Source organism: Triturus cristatus, chromosome 7 (genome assembly GCF_964204655.1).
Source record: "Triturus cristatus chromosome 7, aTriCri1.1, whole genome shotgun sequence".
Lineage (NCBI taxonomy): Eukaryota > Metazoa > Chordata > Amphibia > Caudata > Salamandridae > Triturus > Triturus cristatus.
In genome coordinates, this window is record NC_140590.1 from 1,558,328,427 (window position 1) to 1,558,347,733 (window position 19,307).

The 19,307-nt window shown below is 49.0% G+C and overlaps 1 protein-coding gene across 2 annotated transcripts in view; it reads left to right on the plus strand.

Annotated features, from left to right (window-relative positions):
* NCOA5 (nuclear receptor coactivator 5) overlaps positions 1-19,307 on the plus strand; it is an 81,311-nt gene that overhangs the window by 48,012 nt on the left and 13,992 nt on the right. For both annotated transcript variants that reach the window (XM_085619357.1, XM_085619358.1), the window contains one exon: positions 1,520-1,734. In XM_085619357.1, the coding sequence (XP_085475483.1) occupies positions 1,520-1,734 (215 nt within the window). The remainder of the gene's footprint in view (positions 1-1,519; positions 1,735-19,307) is intronic.

Below are 19,307 nucleotides of genomic sequence, written 5' to 3' on the forward strand. Positions count from 1 at the left end.
AAACAATAGATAGGGATCCCATACACTCTCAAAATAGCAGTGAACCGAGTTAAAAGTTATAGACCCAGCAAGTTTCTTTAATACCACATTCACCTCCGCTTATGAGGTTAAAGTGCTGAGCTCTCTAAACCCCACCAAAGAGGCCATCATAGCTCAGATTTGTATTACATGTGTGAATGAGATCATGGAAACTGCTCAGTTCTATCTTTCGTACTGCCTACATTTCTCAGGAAATGTAACTCTTTCAATTTCTCTGAATGTTTCTCCTGCTACAGCAAATTGTTTCAAAGGTTATTTGACCGATTTGACAGACGCATATAACTTGTCACCAAACGCTGCGGTTTTCTTCGGTCTAGTTATAATGCGTTTGGTTATCAGGCTGAACACGTCTTGTTATACTGAAATATAATTTGCATTGAACAAACTAAAAGGATTGTAAAGCATAATCGTAATATTTTTCCCATTTTCTTTTTTCTTGTCAGTCTTTAGCTTGTGAATGGAGCGACCAGTTTCATGGGCCTAATAATCGAAGTTGGGCTCCTTACTCCCTCACCTTCTTAGTAAAACCGGAAGGCGTCATTCATTGCCAGACTATTGGCTTTGCCAATCATTGTTTATTATTGTTTTTTCCATAATCTTGCAGAGACTGTCTTAACACTCACTTTCCATTCATTTTTTTTTATATACTAGCATGTATCAAACACTATTTACTAAATGAAGCTTCAAATAAATGGTACCTAAACTTGTTCAGTAGTTTAGCAAAAATAATTCTAGTTGCATTTTTTCTGTACATTTTATTTTGATTGCAAATCAGTCTTGTGGTAAACTTCTGCAAGTATTTGCATCTAATCAGAATATTGTAAGTAGTCTTATACCGTACTTTGCAAACATGTACACATTTTGTACTGGAAATACGGTCAGTAGTGCAAGGCTCTCTGTACTTCCTTAAATATCTCCACCTAATACTAAAGGCATTGCTTTATTGAAGCATAAATGCACATTTGAACAGCATGGACATATGGATACAAACCGAACATTAGCTGCAGACTATAATCTTTTCACAGATGCATAATGTGGAAACTGTGTAGCTAAAAAGATTGTGCTGCAGGGGGTTGGGGTGACTTGTCCTAAAGACAAAAACATGAAAACCTATCCTTGATCCCAAACAGTATGTCCTGGCCATCCAGTGATGGGAATTCCACAACCCTGAAATCTCCTTTGATCCTTTGCTTAGGACAACCCTCCAAAGGGCTGATCAGTGATCTTAAAGCTCCTAGTTCTCTTTGCAGGAGCCTGTTTTATGCACATTACCAAAATGACCACCTTTTCATACCTGTGGAACTGCTAAATGTATTAAAGAAATGAGTCTTATGCAGCACTCATTCCACGTTCTCTATATCCCTGAATTTACTGTATTGATTTGATTAAACTATTGTGCATTCATGGAAAAAGTAACCCCAATTTTGTTCCCTTATCCTTTCATCATTCTCTCCCCTCCTACCTCCCACACTCTTCCTAGTCCTGGAGTGGTTCGTGAATATGCAGAGGTTGTAGGTCGGAAAGTGCGTGACTTGGGAATGGTGGTGGACCTGATCTTCTTGAACACTGAAGCGTCATTGACCCAGGCTTTAGAGGATGTTAGCAGAGCAGGGTCACCCTTTGCCATAGTAATAACTCAGCAGCATGAAGCTCACCGTTCCTGTACAGTCAACATATTATTTGGTACACCACAAGGTAAGTTTGCCGGAATGTGAAAAAAGATTTGTTTTTGGGACTGTGCATGGAACTCTTACTGCATTGATCAAACCACTAGTCAAGCCAAATTGAATTAAAATGTTGCTACAAAGGCTTCAATGTGCTAAAGCACAAGTTGCAGACAAGACGTAGTTTCTGAAATTTGCTACCCATTTGTAGGCTCCAACCTTTGCATGTGCTCTTTATTAGACAAAGGTTCACTAGGCAGAACGATCTGCCCTCATTTGTTGGGAAGTAGTGTGAAGTGTTTTACCTAACCTGTAATGATCCTTTTTGGGCTGAGCTACGCAAGATTAGTCTAATTGGCAAGTCTTGAGGGTAAATGGTTTTAATTAGAGGGCTTCACCATTTTCTTTCACCGCTTATTTCAATATTTTTTAAATGTCTGGACTAGGAGTTAATTCTCTTTAAATGATCTCCACACTTAATTTATGTAATCAACTTATGGTGGAGATGGTTTTCTCCATCCACCTATGTTCTGTCGTTAAACTTGCCCATCTCTCCTATATTGGACCTTTCTTTTTTTTTTCCTGTTCTTTAGTCCTATTGCACTTAAGTACAATTAATTTTGTTTTGACTGCTTTTTATTGTCTGACTTGTGAGCTTAAGTTATTCTAGGGCTCAACAGTGCCACTTACCTTGTTAATGGGCAGTCCTATAAGGAAGTGTTTTTTTTTTTTTAAATCCTTATACCAATGCGGAATGATGCGTCAGATGAATATCTCCAATTCATCTTTGTGTTATTGATGCCTTTCCAATACCCAGGAGTAAGAATCATAAAATATGTATGCTTTTCCCAAGACCCTAAAGTTGAATTTTCTGATGTATAGAGGAGTAAAAACAAAAGTTTACCATGGTGCAGGTTATCACAATTCTCAGTTGTGAATTTAAGTAGAACAGATCGCTATCTGGTCATGGAAAGGGTTCTGCCAATGATTTGCTTTATCTGTGCCAGCTTATCCAGGCCCATATGTGGCATAGCTGTCTAGCATACTGGCAGGGATGGTAGGAACGTAATTTAATCGGAGTTGAAATCTACACAACAGAAACCTCTAATTTGAAAATATCTACTCTCCATAAATCTCCCAAACCTGTTTGACCTACAGCAGCAAGCTTCGCCACTCAAGGCTTTCTGTCTGAGGATTAACATTTACATCTTGACAAGTTGAAATTGGTTCGAGGCATGTGGGCTGCTGAATTCATATCTGTGCATAGATCGCCGCCTAGTGTTGGGTCCGGATGTTTGCACGTTGTTGTCCTGGAAGAGTCTTCGAAGTATCCTTGGATAGGTGACTCCTCCCCTGGACTACAGTGCGCATGGGCATCCTCTCCATCCTCAGATTGTTTTTTTCCGCCATTGGGTTCGGATGTGCTATCTTAGCTCAAGTTAGGAAAATATTTTTTCGAGGCCAAAAGGCCTTTAGTTCGCGTCGGTACTGTTTATCGATCGGGTTCGATAGAATTTGTTAGTTTACTAACTTTCAGCACCGACTTCTTTCGCATTTACCTGTCCATCGACTACTTCGACGATGGAATCCAGGACGCCATTCAAAAGGTGTCCGGTATGCAATGCGAAGTACCCACACATCGACGTCCATCCGGTGTGCAACAAATGCCTTTCGCCGGACCACAACGAATCAACATGCATGGCCTGTGCCCGGTTCCGCTCCAAGAAGACTCTGCGGAATCGACGAGCGGCGAGACTTGAGGCGCAGCACGCGGCACCGGCCCCAACAGACATCTTCGGCGAGGCCGAAGACGTCGAGGAATTGGAAGTCTTGCCCTCCAGTCCCGTTTCCGAACACGAACCCGGATCGGACGAGGAAGACGAGTCACTCTTCCACAGAGGTGAAGACGACACCGAGGTAGGAGACGACGAGGAGGCCTTCGGGGCCGAAGAAAGTAGCTCCAATGATGAACAAGGCCTACCTGTTCAAACCGTTCAAACACCAGTGCCACAGCCTATGGCTCCGGTCGAGGGATCGCCTTCGGGCCTTACCCGAGACCCATCCCGCAGTTCTTCGGCCCCGCCCTCGGGCCCGGCCTCGGACGTTTAGCGGCAGCCATTACTACATAAACCGGCTGGTTTCCCTACCACAAAACCGAAACCGAAAGCTGCTCAGGTTCCACCGAAACCGAAACTGAAAGTAGCGCTGGTCGGATTGAGGCCTTCGACGCCAGCGCACCGCGTCGGCACCGACCGCACCAAGAGGGACTTCGGTGCCGAACTTGAAGCGGGCGACGTTGGAGTCGACAAACAGAAAAAAGCCATCGGCACCGACAAACCTGCTCGGCTACCGGCACCGACGACACCAAGGGCCGTACCGCCTGTTGTGTCTCACATCGCTCCCTCGACGACACCTAAGCCTCAGGTATCGAAGACTTCGACGGTGATCTCTTCCCCTCGACTCGATGACCCGCCGGCGCCGAAAAAATCTACGGCTGCCTCTACGAGCCTGGCCGGTGCCAAAGCCTCGAAGGCGCCCCAAGTACGACCTGGTGCGACGCAAGGCAGCAAAACCACAACTGTCCTCCAGGACGCGTCGGGCTCCGGTTCTGTCGGAGCTCCCGCAGCCTCTTCGGTGCCGACCAACATTACCTTCGGCTTGCCTCCGTCAACAATCCCAAAAATGTTCCAACTCAGGACACGGGTCACCCAACCTACGGTCACACCTGCTGAGACGTCTCCGGCACGTATCATCGACGCCGGCACTGGCAGGATGATTCTCCAGGACCGAAGGATAACTTCGGAGCCGCCATTGGACCCTTTCAGGATCCCACTAAAAAGGAAGTTGCCTGCAGAATCGGAACCTCTCCTTTATGAACCCTTCCATTCATCCTACCAGGATCCACACCGGTTCTCCCCCACACGCTCCGATACAGACGCGTTGGAGGACTACATGGCTGACCAAGTCCCCTACCATGTAGACACGGACCCTGATGACCAGCAGGACCCTGATCAAACTTGGGGCGACCCTGCAGACCCCAGTGCACCTCTCGATGCACAGGATCCACAACTCTATGGGGCAAAGACATCTCCTACGGAGGATACTGCGGCGTTCAATGCTCTTATCGAACGTGCTGCCAATAACCATGGGGTGCAGCTTCACTCTGATACCATCGAAGATGACTTTCTAATGGACACCTTTGCATCCTCAGAAAGACATGTAAAGACTCTGCCAATGTTGAAGGGGGTCCTCAAACCAGCCAAGGACATTTTCAAAGAACCCACCAGGGCACGAGTGATAAACCCCAGGATTGATAAAAAATACAGATCAGCACCTGGGGATCCTACTTACATCAGAGGACAATTACCACTCGACTCCATCGTCGTAGCGAATGCACGCAAGAGGGCACACTCGCAAACAACAGGTGACGCTCCTCCCCCGGACAAAGAGTCCAAGGTGTTAGAAACCTCTGGCAAGCGAGTTGCCGCCCAAGCTGCCAACATATGGCGCATAGCCAACACTCAGGCGCTCCTTGCTCGCTATGATAGAGCGCACTATGACACACTGGAGCAAATATTCCAACATCTCCCTGACCAGTTCAAGGAAGCCGCAGAAATGCTCATCAGAGAAGGACAGCTACTAACGAACGCTTCCATCAAATGCGCACTAGATGCTGCAGACACGGCTGCCAGAGCCATAAACACAAGCGTCATGTTGCGACGACATGCCTGGCTACGGATCTCAGGATTCAAGCCTGAGGTACAAAACAATATACTGAACCAGCCCGTCAACCCCGACTATTTATTCGGGCCAGAGATTGACACCACCCTCGAAGATAAAGGATACGGACACTGCAAAGTCCATGGGCGCACTACAAACTCAGTCCTTTCGGAGCGGCTCCTTTCGTCGCCCCGGAAACAAGGGAGCAGGTAGAGGACAGGGGTCACAACAAACATATAACAAAGGCAATACACAGACCACCTATGATAAAAATACCCGAGGTGGATATCGTGGCTCCAGCACAAAGGGCAGAGGACGCGGCTACGGCAACACCAGGTCCTCCCCCAAGAACAAGCAGTGACGCCCTCTCCCTTCCTCCCGACCACATAACACCTGTCGGGGGAAGGCTACAAAGGTTCCTGTCCACGTGGGATTCCATCACCACGGACAGGTGGGTCAAAGATATTATAAAATACGGTTACTGTCTGGAGTTAACCTCCACTCCACCCACAATACCACCAAGAAGCCGTCCTATGTCCTCAGAGCACTTAACGCTCTTACAGCAAGAAGTGCAAAGTATGCTTCTAAAAGGCGCTATAGAGGTCGTACCCATCCACGAGCAGGGTGCGGGAGTGTACTCCCTCTACTTCTTAATTCCAAAAAAGGACGGGTCGCTCAGACCTATATTGGACCTGAGACCCCTGAACCAGTACATTCTTTCAGAGCACTTTCATATGCTCACTCTACAGCAAGTCCTTCCGCTTCTCAAGCAGGGAGACTTCCTAGCCACACTGGACCTCAAGGATGCGTACTTTCACATACCCATCCACCCCTCACACAAAAAATACCTCAGGTTCACTGTTCAGGGGCAGCACTATCAGTTCAAAGTCCTTCCCTTCGGCGTGACAACAGCGCCCAGGGTTTTCACGAAGTGCCTAGCTACGGTGGCAGCACATCTACGGAGGCAGCATATACACGTCTACCCCTACCTAGACGACTGGCTCGTTCAATCGAAGTCAGCCCAGCAATGTGCAAACCACATGTCCCGCACCATTCACCTTCTTCACAGTCTGGGATTCTCACTAAATTATCCAAAGTCCCATCTCCAGCCCGCACACGTACAACAGTACCTAGGTGCGACTATAGACACTCTGGCGGCCACAGCTCAGCCAAATTTAGTGAGGATCAACAGCATACAACTGCTGATCTCCAAATTCAAACCCAATCACTCACTTCCAGCGCGAGTGTTTATGCAGTTGATAGGCATGATGGCCTCCTGCATCTTCATAGTCCCGCACGCGAGATTACATATGCGCCCACTTCAGGAGTGCCTAGCACGTCAGTGGAATCAGGCTCAAGGACAGTTAAAGGACCTAGTGTTGGTGAGCGGTCGGGCATACAACTCTCTGCATTGGTGGAATCCACAAAACCTTTGCAAGGGCCGACCGTTCCAAGAGCCTGTCCCACAAATAGTACTGACAGCGGACGCGTCTCTCCAGGGATGGGGAGCTCATGTACTCCACTACACAGTGCAAGGACTATGGACAACACAACAAAAGAAGTTGCACATCAACCTTCTGGAATTGATGGCAATCTTCCTAGCCATGAAGGCATTCAAAGTACATCTATGCAACAAGGTCGTGTTGATCCGGACGGACAACATGACCGCAATGTACTACATACAGAAACAGGGAGGCACACACTCTCCACAGTTGTCTCATCTGGCTCAGAGCATGTGGAAGTGGGCCATTCAAAGGAACATGTTCCTCATGGCAGAACACCTCCCTGGCAAGGACAACCAGATGGCGGATCTGCTCAGCAGACACAGCCACCAAATGCACGAGTGGGAGTTACACCCATCAGTTCTCCAACCGTACTTTCAGCAGTGGGGTCATCCGGAGATAGACCTATTCGCGACAAGCAAACGCAAAATGCCCAAGCTTCGCCGCCAGATTCCCACATCCGCAGTCGCAGGGCAATGCGATATGGATGAACTGGTCCGGCAGATTTGCGTACGCTTTTCCCCCAGCGCCATTGATACCGCTAGTGGCCCGCAAACTCCGACAACACTCCCTGACACTCGTCCTAGTTGCTCCCACGTGGGCACGTCAGCCGTGGTACACCACCTTCCTCGAACTTTCCGTGGTGCCGCATCAAAGGCTGCGGATCAAACCCGCCCATTTGACGCAGAACCATGGAGAGGTTCAGCACCCAGATCCGCAACAGCTGAATCTGGCGATCTGGCTCCTGAAGTCCTAGAGTTTGGCTATCTCAACCTGCCACCTGACTGTATGGACATCATCAAGGAGGCCAGGAGACCCACTACCAGAGCTTGCTATGCAGCCAAATGGAAAAGGTTCGTCATTTATTGCGGTAATAATGACATCAACCCGCTGGACGCATCCATCCAAAACATCTCTTATCTCTTACACCTATATCGATGCAATCTGGCGTACACCTCTATACGTGTCCATTTGACCGCAATATCAGCCTATCTGCAAACCAGGCAGCACCTCTCTCTATTCAGAGTGCCTGCCATCAAAGCATTCTTGGAAGGGCTCAAACGAGTCATTCCACCTAGTCACCCACCGGCTCCAATGTGGAACCTCAACTTGGTCCTCACACGCCTGATGGGTCCACCCTTTGAACCTCTACACTCATGCGAGATTCAATTCCTTACCTGGAAAGTGGCCTTCCTAGTAGCGATCACTTCCCTCAGAAGAGTTAGTGAACTCCAGGCACTAACCGTTCAAGAGCCATTTATTCAGGTTCACGCCAACAGGGTCGTACTACGTACCAACCCCAAGTTCATGCCCAAGGTAATATCGCAGTTCCACATGAACCAGACTATTGAACTGCCCGTTTTCTTCCAAAATCCACAAACTGTTGCAGAAAGGGCACTACATACACTAGATGTACGGAGGGCCCTCATGTACTACATCGACAGGACTAAACCATTCAGGAAGACAAAACAACTGTTCGTTGCCTTTGCCCCACACCACAAAGGTAACGCCATCTCCAAAGCAGGGATAGCCAGATGGATAGTTAAGTGTATTCAAATCTGTTATCAAAAGGCAAAACGCACATTAACTATTCCACCACGAGCCCACTCAACACGTAAGTTGGGGGCCTCCATGGCCTTCCTAGGAAATATTCCCCTGCATGATATATGCAGAGCAGCCACATGGTCCACTACACACACATTTACAAAACACTATTGCGTAGATGTGCAGTCAAAACAGCAGGCAGCTGTAGGACAGGCTGTTCTCAAAACACTTTTTCAGACCGCTGCAGCTGGCACGGGTAGCCGCCGCTAATAGAGGGCACTGCTATGTATTCTATGCACAGATATGAATTCAGCAGCCCACATGCCTCGAACTGAATATGCTACTTACCAGTATGCATCTGTTCTTGGCATGTAGGGCTGCTGACATTCATATCGCTCTCCCTCCTCCCCGGCGCCTGTCGCAGCTGCAGCTCTCAGAATTACTGCAAGCATGGTCATCACTTTCTGTATCTACTCCATCACTGCCACAATGGCGAAAAACAATCTGAGGATGGAGAGGATGCCCATGCGCACTGTAGTCCAGGGGAGGAGTCACCTATCCAAGGATACTTCGAAGACTCTTCCAGGACAACAACGTGCAAACATCCGGACCCAACACTAGGCGGCGATCTATGCACAGATATGAATGTCAGCAGCCCTACATGCCAAGAACAGATGCATACTGGTAAGTAGCATATTCAATATGCCTCTTGGTTGCTGCTGCAGAAGCCTGTGAAAACAGATCACATAGAAGGAAGATTGGAGTCTTCAATTTTTTAATGCAGTTGGACTTTGTCTGAAGCCTCTTGTTCTGGTGACCAGTTTAAAAATCCTGACCCAGACGAACTGTGTAAATGATTTTCCCTGAATCTGTCATAGGTATTCTTTGTGGGCATACTGTAGTCCCAGTGCCACCAATACTAATGTTCTGCAAGTGGATACCAAGTTCTCTTCCAGGGGATAACAAGTTCTCTTCCAGGGGATACCCATCAATAGTCATAGGCACTGAAAAGTCCCAGCCAAATGCGTGGACTCCAGAGCATATAAACATAGGAATCTGAAAGAAACACGTTAGATTCCTCACCTTAGATTATCCCCAGGCGTCAGGCTGGATCCGGAAAGATTTTTCGTTAGCAATACCCCTTGCGCGTCGCTAGGCGTCTTCTGCGGCTCCGCATCCAGCGTCGTGCGCTGGAACGACGTTGGAGTACTTAGACGCCACCCTCGCGCGCTGACGTCGGTTCTTCTTTATTCCGCGCCAGACAGCGCCGAACCGGGAAGAACTTACCCCTTTAGTCACTTTTTGACAAACTTTTTGGACTCCTCCTCTGCCGACACCGGTTCCACCCCCGGCGCCGTCTCCGGACGACGCCGTTCCCCGGTTCAGTCTGGGCCCGGCGCCGGAGGCGCCGCATCCGATGCAGATTGATGACCATTTCATCTTCTGCCCGGCTCTGGTTTTTCCCCCTGTTTATCAGGAATCGGATGATGGTGGCGACTGGGAGGGGTCTGAGGACCCTCTGACCCGCCAGGGTCAGTTATCACAGGACTGGGCAGATGAGCTGGGGGATGCCAGTGGCCTTGACACCTCCCCTGACACTGGCTTCATCTCTCCTCCGACCGTGGCTTTGGAGGAAGGTGCTACGTTTTCTGTGGCACTGCGTAAGGCGGCCGAAGCCCTCGGGCTGGAACTGCTTGCTGTGGCCGTGAGGACTAACCTCACTGAAGTGCTCCAACCGTCAGCAAACTCCTCGGAGCCTCTGCTGCTGTTTAGCAAAGCACTGATGGACGTTCTCAAGGGCACCTGGTCCAAGCCCTCTACAGTACCTCCTGTGGATCGGAACGTGGTCCGGCGCCACCGCCCTGCACCGGGCTACCCCAGTTTTCTGTCCCAACACCCCACCCCTGAGAGCCTGGTTATCCAAGCCTCTACTTCCCAGACCTCCTTCCCGTCCGATCCCCCGGATCAGGAATCCAAGAGACTGGCGCAGTTTGGCAAAAAGCTGTTCTCCTCCCTTAGTTTAGGGCTGCGGTCTATTAACACCGCTTGTCTCTTGGACCTTTACTCCCACTCTCTGTGGAATACGGTGGAGGACGTGCTACCCCTGTGTCCGGAGGAGGCCCGGACACTGCTCGCCCAGGCTCTTGCCGACTGGCGGGACGCAGCGCGGTATGCCATCCGATGTGGTTTGGACTCGCTTGGCATGGCAATGTCTTCCAAGGTGGCGCTTCGTCATCACGCCTGGTTGCGGTCCACGTCTTTTTCCGGGGATGTCCAGAGCACCCTCATGGACATGCAATTTGAATGGCGATCGCCTCATTGGCGACAAAGCGGACAGTGCGCTGGAGCGTTTTAAGGACTCCAGGGCTACGGCCAAGTCCTTGGGCCTCTCGGCCTGCGCCCGCAACCTTCTGCTTTTCGCCCCTTTCGTGGCCAAGGAAGGGGCGCCCCTTCACGTCCTACTAGCCGCAGAACCATCCTCCACGCGGTCGCAGACGTGGATTTCGCCGAGGTGGTACAGGGGGACAACGTGCCGTTCCATCCACATCCACCCCAGTTGCATCCGCCTCAAAGCCTTCCTAGTCCGTGCTTTCAGGCCCATTCCACGCCAGTGGGAGACAGAGTTCACCATCACCTGCTCCACTGGTGTTCCATCACTTCGGACAGGTGGGTGCTGCAAATTGTCCGAAGGGGCTACTCCCTCCCCTTCGAGACTACCCCTCCAGCCGTGCCACCGCATGTCGGGGGATCACTTGAATCTTCTACGGGAGGAAGTTACGGCCCTCTTGGCCAAAGGGGCCGTCGAGCGCGTTCCTGGTCCAGAAGTAGGCCGTGGTTGTTATTCCCACTACTTTCTGGTTCCCAGGAAGGGCAAAGGGTGCCTACGGCCTATCTTGGACCTCAGGAGCGTCAACGCCTTTCTCCGGAAGGAAAGGTTCAAGATGCTCACCTTAGCTCAGGTTCTGGCTGCCCTAAACCCAGGAGACTGGATGGTAGCGTTGGACTTGCAGGACGCTTATTTTCACATCCCCGTCCTGCCGGCCCACCGGCGTTACCTACGGTTCACGTTGGGTCAGGAGCATTTTCAGTTTACTGTGCTCCGCTTCGTTCTCAGCAGTGCCCCATGGGTGTTCACGAAAGTGATGGCGGTGGTCGCAGCTCATCTGCGCAGATCAGGGGTTCCAGTCTTCCCCTATCTCGACGACTGGCTGTTGAAGGCGGGCTCGCCCCAGCAAGTAGTCCACCTCCAGACTACGCCCGACTTCCTGCATTTGCTGGGGTTCTCCCATCAATGTGCCGAAGTCGCATCCGAGTCCCTCCCAAACGCTCCTCTTTATCGGGGCGCTTCTGGACGTAGCGCAGTTCCGGGCTTATCCTCCGGAACAGCGGTTCCGGGATATTCAGGCTCTGATTCCCATCTTTCAGCCTCTATCCGGGTTTCGGTCAGGTTGGTGCTGCGGCTTCTGGGTCTGATAGTCTCCTGCATCCTGTTAGTGCATCACGCCAGGTGGCGAATGCGGGCTCTGCAGTGGGACCTGAAGTTTCAGTGGGCCCAGCATCGGGGCAACCTGTCCGACCATGTCTTGATCTCAGAGGGCACTGCCAAGCAGTTGCAGTGGTGGCTCACGGACCGCGATTGGGTCAGCGGCAGATACTTCTCCCTACCCCCAACCGGAGCACGTAGTAGTGACTGAGGCGGAGATCAGAGGACTCTGGTCTCCGGCGGAGTCTTGGCTCCAAATCAACCTTTTGGAGCTGAGAGCGATCCGACTTGCACTGAAGGCATTCCTTCCCGTTCTCCGGGGAAGTGTAGTGCAGGTGTTCGAACTGGACTGGGTAGGGTCGTGGACCCTTTGTCAGGAGGCTCTGCGCCTCTGTACATGGCTGGAACATCAGGGCATCACCCTGGTGGTTCAACATCTGGCAGGTTCTCTGAACGCCAGAGCAGACTAACTCATCCACCGGTGCATGATGGCTCACGAATGGCGTCTAAACTCGGACGTGGTTCAAGGCCTTTTTCGGCAGTGGGGAGAGCCTTGGTTAGATCTATTCGCCACCGAAGAGAACACGCAATGTCAGCAGTTCTGCGTGTTGGAATTTCCAAGGCGGCACTCGCTCGGCGACGCTTTTCGTCACGAGTGGAGTTGCGGTCTGTTGTACGCCTTTCCGCCTATACCACTTCTGCCCAGAGTGCTGAAGATCAGGCGCGACCGGGCCCAAGTCATCTTGGTGGCTCCGGATTGGGCACGAAGGTACTGGTATACTGAGCTACTCAGTCTGTCAATCGATCCCCCGATACGACTGCCTCTTCAGGAGGACCTTCTGGTCGCAGCAGCAGGGGACGGTCTTCCACCCGAACCTGTCCAGTCTCCACCTCATGCGTGGAGATTGAGCAGCGACAGTTGATGCCATTTGACTTGCCTCCTGAAGTCTGCGATGTGATTCTGGCAGCCAGGCGTCCTTCCACAAAATCTGTATACGCCTGCATGTGGAACAAATTTGTGGCATGGTGCACAGCAAAGGCTGCGAATCCCCTCTTTCTGAGGGTCTCCTCTTTCTTCAGTCCATGGCCCAGCAGGGCTCTGCTCTGGGCACTCTTAAAGGTTTATCTTTCAGCTATTTCTGCTTTTGTGCGGCTTCCTGATCAGCCTTCTCTTTTTAAATCGCCTGTTTCTCACTTCTTCAAAGGCATTACTCACATGTTTCCTCCTGTCCCTTTCGTAATGCCTCAGTGGGATTTGAACCTGGTCTTGACGTATCTTATGTGCGCCTCTTCATAATTGTCCTCTTCGTCTTCTGACTCTTAATACTGCTTTCCTGGTAGCCATCACCTCGGCTAGACTGGTGAGTGAGCTCCAGGCTCTGTTTTCTAAGCCTCCTTTTCTTTCTGTCCATCCGGATAAGGTTGTCCTCAGGACTCGTCCTTCCTTTCTTCTGAAAGTGGTGACTGCCTTTCACATCGGGCAGTCTGTCACGTTGCCCACCTTTTTTCCGCATCCTTCGAAGGCGGAAGAGAGGCTCCACCGTCTGGACCCAAAACGGGCGCTGTCTTTATATTTGGACTCCACCAAACAGTTCCAGGTGGATGACCAACTCTTTGTTGGCTACGTGGGCGCTTAGAAGGGGCGGGCGGTACACAAGCGAACCATCTTGCGTTGGGTCGTATTGTGTATAAAATCTTTTTACTCCTTGGCTAAAAAGGATCCTCCTGTAGGGCTGAGGGCCAATTCCACCTGGGCCACAGCGGCGACAACTGCCCTGGGCCGATGAGTCCCCTTGCAGGACATCTGTCAGGCAGCAACGTGGGCCTCGCTGCAGTTGGATTCCTCACCGACCCACCCATCCTCCCCGTTCTGCGGACCGATTTCTAGGGTTGAGGTCACCCCCTTTCAGGGCCCTAGAATTTTTGGGCACCAGTGTCGGTCTCTTGCATGGCTCTGCGTTCCTGGCGTGGAAAGCAATGTACAAGAACTGAAGTCAGCGCGCAAGGGCGGCGTTTAAGTACTCAGTCATTCTGGCGCACGATGCCGACGCGCAAGGTATTTTGCTGACAATCTTTCCGGATCCAGCCTGACGCCTGGGGATATTCTAAGGTGAGGAATCTAACTAATGTTTCTTACAGATACATAGTTACCGAAGGTAAGTAACTTGTTAATATGTATGATTGTATAGTATGACGTTCCCTCAAACATACTAAAATGCCAAAATTTCATTGGAATCTTCATTTAAAATAAATGCATTATCTATTTAGCATTTCTATAACATAGGACATGCACTCTTCCACTGATCAAACCTATTCTTATTTTCAAAGAAAAGGGCAAAGTAATAGAAGGCATGTTAGCCGATAGGCTGCACAGAGAAACCACAACAGAATAAAACTGGAGCTGTGCCTTTAATATCTCCATGCCCCCATCATGCCCCACAGGTGACCGTTAGGTCATGTCTTTTCTCCGGCTCTTTCTGTGAGAATCTTGGAGCATTGAGCTCGGCAGTTTTTGACTTTGTCAAGAATTGTTATATAGAAGTTGTTGTTTTCTACCTTCATTTAACATTTTTTTTAGTACAATCTGTTGTACCATCACATTTTTCTGACTAGTTTGCTATACTTTTCAGTCAGAAATGCTAGCCTTAGTCAACAAATGTCCTTCGTGTGTGGGGGGGAAATGGCAAAATCTGATCCACAGGGTGCATTGCTTACCATCTTCTCACCAACTAGACCAGTGTTACTACTGTCACATTTTTCTGAAGGGCACTGCATAACCGTGCAAGAATAAAGCTGTGTGCCATACAGGAGAGAGGAAAGGTGAGATCTGCAAGTGGCCTTGAATGGTCTCCGCGATCTTTCAAAGAGCCCTCCTCTCAAGTTCAGTCAGAGAATAGGGGCAGAAAGGAAACAAGATGCCGCTCTGCCTCTGGCATCTGCTCTATTTGCTACTCCTGCCTACAGCCCACTGGATGAAACCAAAGGCTCCGCAGGATTCTGAACCTGCCCTTCAGTGGAACCTCACTATTGAGTACACATGCTGATGATGAAATGGCAAGGATGAAATCTGAGCTCCACACCCTGGAAGCAGTGGGTTTGGAGAAACTCAGACTTCAGGTGCAGAGACACACCCCACTACTGTTGCCAGTATCAGCAGATGGGGTTCAAACCCCTCACTGGGCTTCACATCACCAGTCCAGGTCCCAGTACCATCAGCCAGGACGTGGACGGGAAGCTTCCAGGCCATAAGCAGCCAACCAGACAATGGGCGTTTGCTTCCCCTGTCTGTTTCCCACTCCGGGTTTGGGATTGTGTATCGCGGCACACATGGGCGAGTCACAAATTCACAAAAGGCAAGTGGGTGCTCAATATGCTGAATGGTTACTCATTTGTAATCAAGTCCCCGCCTCTGGCAGTCCCACCTCTGATAACATCTGTTCATCAGCAAGACTTGCTTCAGGGCGAGGGGACTACCCATATTGGATTTAAGTCTCTTAAACAAGTTCATCTGCAAGGAGAGGTTGAGGATGCTGGCACTGCATAATATATTCCCCCAGCTCCATCAAGGGGACTGGATGTGCTCAATCGACCTGCAGGTTGCATATTTTCATGTCCCGATTTCAGGAAAACATCAAATTCCTACTGTTCCAGGTGGCGTCCGAGCACTTCCAGTACTAGGTCTTCCCATTTGTGCTCAATTCGGCACCCCACGCGTTCTCAAAATGGATGGCGGTGGTAGCAGCCTTCCTGCAGAAGATTTTAATTTACCTGGATGACTGGTTGCTCAAGAGCTTGCCACCTAATCTACTGCAGGGACACTTTCCATCCTGCATTTAAGTGCTATGCTGTTTGGGCCTCCAAGTTGACTACAAAAAGTCTATCCTCAACCCAATCCATAGGATTCACTACCTGGGTGCGACTCTGGATACTGCAGGTGTAAGAGTGTCAGGTGGAAATTTTATCCTCCATCACCAATTGTCGCACTCTCTTCCACACACTTCACCCCATGTCCAGACAGGTATCCTCTCTTCTTGGATCCATGGTGTCCTACATCTTCATTGTTCCCAATGCCTGGGTTCAAATGCAACCTCTCCAGCATGCTTTAAAGTATCAGTGGTCACAGATCTCTGACCGCTGGGAGGACCCAGTGACTGCCTCAGATGGCCAAAGAATCCCTGCAATGGTGGATGAAATGATGGAAGCCCACATTGGCCCTCCAAGTTCAGGGGTTGTGGTCAAAAGTGGAGAAGGGGGTAGCCGATCAATATGTTGGAAGTGAGTTGTTCATCTAGCGTTCAAGTCATTCCTCCCTTCCATCCAGACACGCTCCCTGTTAATCCATGATACAAAAAACAATGGTCCTGGACCTGATTCAATATCTATAACCAATAACTTACAATAAATAATTCAACATTATTTCTTGCACCGGTAACCTATTGGCTCATCGTAATTGCAAAACGATCTACCAAAATGCAACAACCATGAGGTATTGGTTTGACAGTTTTATTACATCATATTTAATACGCACTTTTATGTCCATGCTAAAATTAATTTAGAAGTGAGTTAGGACTGGGAAGAAAAGGAGGGTTGCGCCAAGGGATTGTGCGTGAAGAGGAAGTGCTCTAGTGTAGGGGGGTGAAAGGAATTCAGACGGTGTGAAACAAATTGGTTACAATAATTCAAAACCGTGACAACCAATTTTCTCAGTCTATTTTAACCTGGCCATACACATATAATACAATATCAATTCGTATAATTCTGGGGACACAATCAATCTTGTGTTGCACGTGTTAAAACAGGGATACGTGGTCCGGGTTGAAAGAATGTGGGCGTCGACGTTTCGACCTGACTTGGGGCGCAAGGGATAATTGGGTACCTCGGCCAGCGGGTCTTCCTCAGGATGAATAGGGGCTGCTAGTATCCTGGGCGGACAGTGCACGCAGGATCGTTCTACACGCAGCTCAGCATTTAATGCCTTGAAATATTACCGATATTGGAAATAATCGCTATTATCCTACTTATCCATTTACTTTGGAAAAAGGACCTTTTTGCCCTAACTCAACTGGAGGACCCACATAGCCCACAAAGGATTAGCGGGTGTGGGACTTTGATACCGCATCCGCCGTCAGGTTGCCCCTATTCGTCCTGAGGAAGATCTGCTGGCAGAGGTCCCCAATTATCCCTTGCGCCCCAAGTCTGGCCGAAACGTCGACGCCCACGTTCTTTCAACCTGGATCACGTATCCCTGTTTTACAACGTGCAACACAAGATTGATATAGTGTCCCCAGAATTATACGAATTGATATTGTATTGTGTATGGCCAGGTTAAAATAGATTGAGAAAATTGGATCAGTCTCAGTTTTGAATTATTGTAACCAATTTGTGTTTCACACAGTCTACATTCCTTTCACCCCCTCTACACTAGAGCACTTCCTCTTCACGCACATTCCCTTGGAGCAACCCTCCTTTTCTTTCCGTCCTAATTCACTTCTAAATTTATTTTTGCATTGACATAGAAGTGTGTATTAAATATGTTGTAATAAAACTGTCAAACCAATACTTCATGGTTGTTGCATTTTGGTGGATCGTTTTGTATTTAATTACCATGAGCCAATAGGTTACCGGCTCAAGAAATAATTTGTTGAAATATTTATTGTAAGTTGTTATAGATATTGAATCCGGTCCAAGACTGTTTTTTTGTATCATAATTAATCCAAGTCCAGGACCACTGGGTCACCCCACTTTTGATAATGGCTACGCTGTTAATTCAGACAACCCAACCTCCTCTCTGAGCTTGACTGCATGGCTCCGGAGGTCCTACAATATGGAAATCTACATCTTCCATCAGATTGTATGAATGTTCAAAAAAGAATCAAGGAGGCCATATCTACGGAAGTTGTACGCTTTCATATGGAAGCGTTTCTACTTATGGTGCAACGGCCATAAATCCTATTCTAGGACAGGAACAGGGTATCCTTCCCTACTTATTGTATTTGGCTAAATCAGGTCTTCAGTGTGCCTCTATAAAGGTGCACTTAGCTGTCATTACAGCATACTGGTAATCACCCACGCAGGCTTCCTTTTTCAAGATGCCTGTAGTTGAGACTTCCTTGAAGGATTGAAGGTGGTCTACCCTCCAGTTAGATATCCCTCCCCTCCTTGGCAACTTAATTTAGTCCTTTCTAAATTGAAGGAATCGCCCTTCGAAACAATACATAAAGCATCCCTGCAACACCTGACTTGGAAGGCTGCTTTCTTGGTGTCAGTTGCCTCTGCTTGGAGAGTTGGCCAGATCCAGTCCTGTGTTCTAAGGAACCTTATCTCCTTTTCCATTCCAGCAGGGTGGTACTGAGAACCCACCCTAGTTTTTTACCTAAAGTTGCTTCTGATTTTCATATTAATAAAGTTGGTTTTACACCTCCTACCTTTTTTCCCCTAACCCGTCCATCCCTCCTGAAAGGGCGTTCCATTCTCTTGACCTCAAAAGTGTTCTTAAACTTTGTGGATAAATCCAAGGACAAGGAAATCGGACTATTTATTTGTAAATTATGGACCCATGCACACTAGTTTTCCTTCCTCAAAGCAAACCATCACTACATGGATAGTTTCTTGTATTTCCTTCTCTTACCAGTTAGCTAACAAACCACTTCTTGGTAGACTGGAGGCTCATTCCACCAAGGGAAAGACCTCCACTACAGCCCTTCAAAGAAATGTACCCATTGCTGCAATCTGTAAAGCTGCCACATGGCATTCTGTAAACACTCTTGCTCCACTATTGCTCAGATTCTGACACTTGGGCAGATGCCCAGTTTGGGCAATTCTACTTCAGGAACCTGTCTGGGTAAATTACCCTTAGTAACTGTTCTGGTGTTTGTCCGCAGGATTCTGGGGATGAGGTTGCTGTTCTATTCAGTGCTAATGACTATTGATGAGTATCCCCTGGCAGAGAAGGATGTTACTTACCTGTAATCCTATGTTCGAGGCATATGAGCTGCAGATTCCATACTTTTGCATAGATCGCCTTCTGGTGTTGGGCTCGGATGCTTGCACTTTGTTGTCCTGTATGAAGTCTTTTGTGGTCACGAGATAGGCGACTCCTCCCTTGGACGATAGTGTGCATGGGCATCAACTCCATCCTCAGATTGTTTTTTTCACCATCGGGTTCGTATGCAACTTCAGCACTCCGGTTCTGCACCCTGTTTTCCAAACCATTTAGACGTGCAAACTCTACTATTCTCGTTCGCGTGCCTTTCGAAGCGCTAACACGAATTTCGATTCTGGCCGTTGACACGGGCCGCTGGGCCCATCGACGCCATTCGGGCCTACGGCTAATGGAAAGGACTCCATTTAAAA